This window comes from Molossus molossus, unplaced genomic scaffold (assembly GCF_014108415.1).
Source record: "Molossus molossus isolate mMolMol1 unplaced genomic scaffold, mMolMol1.p scaffold_m16_p_20, whole genome shotgun sequence".
Taxonomy (NCBI): domain Eukaryota; kingdom Metazoa; phylum Chordata; class Mammalia; order Chiroptera; family Molossidae; genus Molossus; species Molossus molossus.
The window spans coordinates 19710375-19718134 of record NW_023425356.1 but is presented as its reverse complement, the minus strand read 5'-3'; the positions used below and the strand labels follow the sequence as shown (position 1 = coordinate 19718134).

The 7760-nt window shown below is 47.0% G+C and overlaps 1 protein-coding gene across 1 annotated transcript; it reads left to right on the top strand.

The window, feature by feature from the left end:
* Positions 1 to 3314: 3314 nt before the first annotated feature.
* On the top strand, positions 3315 to 4193 carry CUNH1orf68 (chromosome unknown C1orf68 homolog). Its single transcript, XM_036271867.1, has 2 exons — positions 3315 to 3776; positions 3834 to 4193. Exons 1-2 carry the CDS (start codon positions 3315 to 3317, stop codon positions 4191 to 4193), a joined length of 822 nt encoding a protein of 273 aa, XP_036127760.1.
* The last annotated feature ends 3567 nt before the right edge of the window (positions 4194 to 7760 follow it).

Here is a 7760-nt window from a genome sequence, read left to right as displayed (position 1 = left end):
ATGTGGAATATGAAAAAAGTAACAAGGAAACTAATAAAACACTAAAACAAACTCATAGATACAGACAGCAGAATGGGGTCACCAAAGGGGAAGAAGGGCAGGGGTGAGCAAAGTTGGTAAAGGGGGTCAAATATATGATAACAGAAGAAGACAAAACTTCGAGTGAGGAGCACATAATAGAATACACAGATGTTGAATTACAATCTTGTACATCTGAAAATTATATTATTAACCCCAATACATTAAATAAAAATGATTGAGTGTGGAAGAGACAGCAGGGCACAGTGGAGTCGCTCTGTGAGGCTGTGGCAGAATCAGGACAAGGGCTTAGTCCTTGTGCCTTGAATTGGCTCTTGTTTGACACGCCCCAAAATGGCTGGTTTCTAGGGCATTTTCTTCCCTGTGAGGTGGGGCTGTCTCATCCCACCTGTAAGAGAGTGGGCTTCTTAGCTGTGTCTGTTAGGGGCTGAAAGGTACGGCTCCTAAAACATTATGGATTTTAATACTGGAGGCAGCATGTTATGGTGGAAAACACAGTCACATTTGAAGTCTCCTACACCTGGGTTCAAATTCTGAATCTATTGCTTCTAGTTGAGTGAGATTGGGCACGTTTATTTGTTTGTTTACTTATTCATTTGAGGCACTCTTAAAGGGACTATATTTGATAAGCTTTCCCATGTGAAGTGTCTGGCCCCAGTAAAAGATCACCCCTTTTCCATTTCCTCTGTGAAACAGCAGGCCTGGGTGTCCACTGTGGGGGGGTGGGCACTGGGAAAAGCAGGCACTGGAATGGCCTGAAACCGCCTCCTTCACACAAACACCACCCTTTGGGGAGAGGGGCTGGCGGGCTTCACAGAGGAAGCGACGGAGTGTTACAAGCCTCCCAGAAGCACGGGTCACAGGAGGAATCAGGGACCTTTCCAGGCCTGGGAAGAATCTCCCCTTCTTGCCTTCTTCAAATTATTCAGGGATGGACCTTGAAAGACCTGGGTTGGAGTGGGAAGTGTCTAAGAAGTAGTTGGGTTTGTGTTGTGTTTATTTTTCTTTTCATTTAGGAAATTTTGGAACCTTAGGGCTTATGGGTCCTGGGGAATTTGGGGATCCATTATGGACAAATGCAGAAGCACCTTTCACCTGAGAGGTCATGGGGTCGTGCTGGGGCCTGGGCTGGCTGATTTGAGTGCGTGGATATTTGGGACCAGTGCTAGGCTCGGGAGCAAGATAACCTTCTACCTTGGGCAACACAACACGGCTTGGTGGCAAGAGTGGGGCTCCGGAAGTAGACAGGTTTGGGTTTGGATGATCCCCTCAACCCTGCCTACCAATGGGATGACCTTGGTGGAAAAGGCCTTTGGGTCTTAATTTTCTTTTCTGTAAAACTACGGCAAACATAGACGACGTGTTGTTTCTACCTCTCTTCCTACATACACTGCACTGAGAAAAGGGAAGGAGGCAGAGATTCAGGGACAATGCTATATCCAGAGGTAAAAGTCAATGTATTATAGTGATAAAGATCATAGCTTATGAAAGCCAACTGTTTGCATTTAGATTCTAGCTTCTTTACTTACTGGCTTGTGATAGTGGGTAACTTCCTTAGTCTTTCGGGGCCTCAGCGACAGGGCCATCTGTAAATGTATGTGTCTCATGGACTGTTTGGCACATAAAGAGAATTCAACTAAATGTTAGATTCTACTATTATTATTATCACATAGTGTTAATTTGGCTGGAATGTTCCCTGTACTGTGCTCTTGGAGGTCTAGGCATGGTAATGGGGTTCAGAAAGGTGAGGCTGACGGAGGTCACAGGGCTTGAGAAGGTGAGGAAAGAGCCTAGATACAGATCCTGGGGTCTGGGATCATCAACAGCTCACCTAGTTTCCCAAATAAACTTAGAATAACCTGTCATTCCTTGGAATGAACCATTTCTTGAAGGCCTTGCTGCTAGATTGAGGCAGAGACCACTGAGCCAAACTCTTTATGTGCAGTAGCCCAGACCAGCAGGAGCCATCATCGAAGTCCTTAGAAAGAACATGCCATTTAGTCTGGGAAGATGTAGTGTAGCTTTTGGCACAGAGTATGAAAAATTGAACCACTAACCACACCTTAGACGAGTCCTTGAAGACTAAAGTGACCTCGAAACAGTTTCATGGGGACAGATCTCATAGACATCTCTCCTAACTTCTAGTCAAAGAGGACAGACTTGTTTCATAAAGAAGGTAACAGGAATCATTTATCTCATATTTAAGTAAATTCAAGTCAAGCAGAGACATGCCCAGCCTATGACTGAAGAGCCAGGCATACTAGGGAGGAATCTCACCAATGCAATGCCAGCCCTTGTCCTCGTGATCGCTGGTGCTTCATTCAGATGCCATTAAATTGCTTCACTATTGCCCTATAAAAGGTCTCACCAACTGCTGGTCCCTCAGATCACTGGCTTCTTCCAGTCTTGCTCCTGTCAGCAGAAGGTAAGTCTCTGTGCCTGGGATAACAGCATATGATGACAAAGAGCCTTGATGGAGTGGACGTGGAGAACTGTGGGATGAGGGTGGTCGGGACTGGGCACTGAGGGCAGCCACTGAAGAAAGCTGATGGCAATAGCTGGCATGAAACGAGCCTGGAGGGTTTGGAGGAGAGGGACAGGTGTGGTTTGAGCCATCAGGCCTATGAGAAAGGGGTTTTCAGAGAACTAGGTCACCGTCCTCTCTCTCCGAGTGCCGCTGTGCAGTCCTCTCTTGGGTCCATTGATGAGGTAAAGTGATAGTCTAGCTGATCCAAAGAGAAAATGGTGGAAACTTACTCAGATTTGGCCTGTTAGGCTCTGTCAGACTCAGCTTGAGATTCATGTTGGCTTGGGCTCTGTTGACATAAATTTGCCTTCCCTGGGAATGCCTGGCTGGGCAGGAGCTGCTCCTGAAAGAACTGATGGGCAAGGTAAAATCCATGAGAGACAACACTTTCCCAAGAAGAATTCATAATGCAGACACTAAGTGAGTAAGGGGAGAGGAGGCTTAGGGAGTTGGGAAGAAACGCAGGCATAGCTCTTTTGAGCCCTTCATTTTCCATTGTGGAAACTGAGGCAGAGTGGTGAGTGGTGACTTATCCGAAGTCACAGAGCCAGATACAAGAACAAGGGCTGAGCCTAAGGTGGCTGAGTCCACCCGAAGGCCAGGTTGACAGCTTCTGGGCACCTGTGACCTTCCTGAAGGGCTACTGCTTACAGACCACTCTATCCAAAGGGGATGCTGCAGGTGCCCCTGGAAATCTTCCTCGTTCTTATGAAAACTTTCTTTTCAGATTTTGCAAAGGCACCAAAAGATGTGTGACCAGCAGAAGCAGGTGCAGTTCCCTCCATCTTGTGTGAAAGGTTCAGGACTGGGGGCTGCGCAAAGTACCTCAGTTACCTCTGTGGGTGGCCCAGCTTCATGCCAAACTCAAACCTGCGTGACATGCCCAGCTCCGTGCCCGACTCAAACCTATGTGGCATACCCAGCTCCATGCCAGACAACCTATGTGAAATATGTAGCTCCATGCCCGACTCAAACCTATGTGGCATGCCCAGCTCCATGCCAGACAACCTATGTGAAATGCCCAGCTCCATGCCCGACTCAAACCTATGTGAAGTGTGTAACTCCTTGCCAGACATATGTGAAGTGCCCAGCTCCGTGCCAGACAACCAGTGTGAAATGCCCAGCTCCGTGCCAGACAACCACCGTGAAATGCCCAGCTCCGTGCCAGACAACCAGTGTGAAATGCCCAGCTCCATGCCAGACAACCAGCGTGAAATGCCCAGCTCCGTGCCAGACAACCAGTGTGAAATGCCCAACTCCCTGCCAGACATATGTCCAGTACCCTTCTTCCCAGACCTACTATGTTCAGTCTTCTGCAGGTGGCTCAGCCGCCCAGTCCTGTGTCCCTGATCCATGCTCTGCTCCCTGTTCCATCAGCTACTGCTGTCTGGCTCCCCGGACCTTCGGGGTGAGTCCCCTGAGACGCTGGGTCGTACGGCCTCAAGACTGCAATTCAGGATCATCTGGCTGCTGTGAGAATTCTGGTTGCTGTAGCTCCGGGTGCTGTAGCTCCGGGTGCTGTAGCTCCGGGTGCGGCTGCTGCTCTGGGTGCCATTGTTTGGGAATTATTCCCATGAGATCCCGAGGTCCTGCATGCTGTGATCACGAGGATGACTGCTGCTGTTAAACCCAGAAAAGAAGCTCTGCTCCCGAATTCACTGCCTGATCTACCTTCTGCAACTTCGCCAGCCCCTGCCTCTGCCCGGTCTTCTCAGTGATGTAGAACCTCACTGCTTCACCTCCTCACTTTGCTTATTTGTTAAGGCAGCCTGCCAGAGTTAGCGCAAACCCCAAACTTTGGCAAGAATAAAGCTTTGAATGCAATTTAGTGACTTCCTATTTGTTTATTTGGTCCATGTTTTTTCATCAGAAACTCTACTGCCTTCCTGTCTTACTCTTAATTCTCAGGACAGGTTGACGTGGACATGAGCAAGCCTCGTGTGCTGGTGCCATCCCAGGGTCGGGTCCCTGGGCATTGATTAGATTTCCCTCTGCAAGTCAGCAGTCTGAGGGTGGAGCGTTGAAGGTTGAAGGATGCTTCTTGCCTGCCCTCTGATTAGTCTGAGGAGAGGGTTTGGCCATGATGAGGTCCTCATGGTAGCCTGTTCTCTGAATGTAAGTTAACTCAAAGTGATGTTGAAAGAAGTATGAAATCAGATCCGCTCCGCAGGATCACAAGACACTGTCCCTGCTACTGTGTCAGTGGCTTGAACCCATGGTGGCTGAATGGATTTCGTTTCTCATTCAAAAGGTAAAGGCCTGAGGGAAAAGGCGAGGACTCCCTGAAGCAAATGCACGTTTTCCGGGTCGGTCCTGGTGAGAAAGCCTTCCTAGTAAGCGAGAGGCCTGCGAGAGGGAGGCGAGCCTCCTGGGACGAGCATCTGCGTCCCAAGGCCAGTCGCCCTTCCTCAACAGCTTGTCCTTCTCTGTTGCTTTGCTAACTCTAGAGGCTGTGGGGTGAACTTTTCTTTTTCTTTATTGATTTTTTTAGAGAGAGAGGGAGAGGGAGAGAGAGATGGAAACATTGATGAGAGAGAACATTGATTGGCTGCCTCCTGCATGCCCCCCACTGGGGATCGGGCCCACAACCTGGGCATGTGCCCTGACCAGGAATTAAACCGGTGACCTCTTGGTGCATGGGTCGATGCTCAACCACTAAACCACACCAACCAGGCTGTGGGGTGAACTTTTATAACTAGAAACTGTAAACACACATATTAAAAATATAGGTAACAAGACAACTGCTGTTCAAAGCAACCCCATGGGCCGGGGGCGTGAGCACAGAAGACAAACTTTTTGGCAAATGCACAGACCAATGGAGGAAGAAGAAACAACAGGCAATCTCACGTTTGCCTCTAAGCTAGCTCTGTTGAGTCACCCTGGGACACATGCAGAAAGTCACCTTGACTGCTGTGCTGCCTTTGAACCTGGGGCTCCACAAACCAGACTCTGTCCCTCATTCCAGTTTTCTTTATTCTTTACCAAGTCCTGGAATTCTCTGTTCCAGAGGAATTGACTCAGGAACTGTAGCCTCTCTTTTTTCTCTAGCTGCTACAACTCTCTCTCCAGCCCCTTCTGTTGACTTTGTCCAGGGAAAGGGGCCTGGGATTACACTGGCTATAGGAGACCGAGCAGCCTGAGACCAGGACCAGGCCCTGGTGAACGTGGCCAGTCTGGAAGGTCTGGGAGTAACATTTATGTCTGATTTTCATTCATTCATCGATTTTGTTCTAGGTACCATCTTTACTATGTTAGATTTTACACAATTAAGTAGGGAGAATAAACAATTGAATAATGCAGTAAACAAGTGTTAAGACACATCTGTGATCAGAGCTACGAAGAAAGGATGCCAGGTCCCCTGGATATGTACATTTTGCCTGGTTAGGGAGCTCAGACGAGACTTCTCTGAGAAAGTACAGCTTGATCCCAAGGCTGAGTGGGAGTTAATTACAGAGCGGCGAGGGAAGCCTTCTCCAGGCAGAGGCGAGAGCATGGACACAGTTCCAAGCAGGCAAATGAAACCATAAGACTTGTGCCTGTTAAACTCTATTTTTATCTGCAAACAGAAACTCAGATTTTTTTTACAGCATAAAAAGAACAATCTAAAACAACTGCCCAGTAGCATTTGTTTACCTGGTTCTCTCCCAGTCCTGTTGTGTGTAACTTGTCTTTGGGTCTAGTTTGCACGCCTATAAAATGACAGCTCGGGCCATAGTATGAATAAGGTTCTCTCAAGCATCAATGCTAGGTGACCTTAGTCTCCTGGTACAGATAGCTTTAGACTGCTGCACAACCCTGATGCTCTTGTGTCTAAAATGAAAGTGGCCTTCAGAATATTCTGTTTCAGTAGGCTTTTAGGCTAATTAAAAGTTCTATCGCAGCCCGTTTCTTTTATAACTTAAAAAAATCTCAGTGAGTCATTTCTGATGTAGAGCAATCCAGAGTTCCTGACTCCTGGTCCCTCTACAGTGTTCTGTGACAATTTAAAGACTGGAAAGTCCAGAACGTGGAGCCAGACCCCTGAGAGCCTGGGATAGTTTCCTGGACAGGCTGAGGTGCTGCTGTCCTAGGATATAAAATGATCCTGCTTCTGCACAATTTTCCAGAATACAAAAGTCTGCTCAATAGAATTCAAACTCCACTTCCCAATATTGGATATTTTTCAAGGATGCTTTCTCTTTCAGGAAAATGCCTATGCAAAAATTACTGACAAAAGCAGGATCATATAGGGATAAACTTCATAATATTCCCCACAATCAATAAAAATATAGTCCCATACACTAAACTTTTGTATCTTATATTATGCATATGAATGTACAGCCAATTTAATTAAATATCCACAAGAAAAATGACTCCAATCTATTCTTGACACCCACAGAGAAGGGCAGAGGGAGTTGCCCTTTATTTATTGAGGGTCTACTGTGTGCTAGTCCCTGGACATGTGAAGCATCTCTTCTCTGAGCAATGAAGTGACAGATGCCTACTGCCTGGCAGGTATAGGGGCAGCAACAGGGGCTTTGGAGTCAGACAGGTTCATTTCCTGACCCCATGACATCGGACAAGTCACACGACCTCTCCACTCAGAGGGATCCTGTCTCATAAAATGGCCTAAAATAGTATGTAGCACATATTAGGTCTACAGTATGTTAAGCCATTTTCCTGTTCCTGGTTGGAGGGATTTTGTCATTAAATCGGAAAGGCAACTTAGAGAGTAAGAGAGTGACAATCATATTACATAAAAAATATTAAGGGGTTCTCATGGTTTGGAATTTTATAGTTCTAAAATAAAATGCAAGGAAAGGAGGTTTTCTCCGTGGATAAAATTATGAAAATGTGTAGCTCAACATTACAAATGCCTGTTGTCCCTCAGCTTTTCCCACCCCTGTTCTGATCCCAGCTCTGCCATGATTCTTTCTGCAACATTCAATGAGCCACTTCGCCTCTTCGGACCTCCCTTTCCTCCTCTATGCAATGAAGACGTTGAATGAGACAATCACTGTGGACATTTTCTATTTCTGACAGTTTGGACTTCCAGTTCTTTGAATCTACCTTCAAGTTCAGAGAAGTATCTTTGATGGATAACCAGTTCCATCCCTTCAATGGGCACAGGGAGTTGGGTACCCAGATAAGATAACAGCTCCTCTCCTGGGCCCAGTGCTTGATAGGAAGAAAATATAGGCCAGGTCCTCAGACA

Coding starts and splice junctions, on each gene's coding strand:
- CUNH1orf68 (XM_036271867.1), top strand. CDS start 3,315: ATGTGTGACCAGCAGAAGCAGGTGCAGTTCCCTCCATCTTGTGTGAAA. Junction 3,777..3,833: donor CTCCATGCCAGACAACCAGC/GTGAAATGCCCA, acceptor ACTCCCTGCCAG/ACATATGTCCAGTACCCTTC.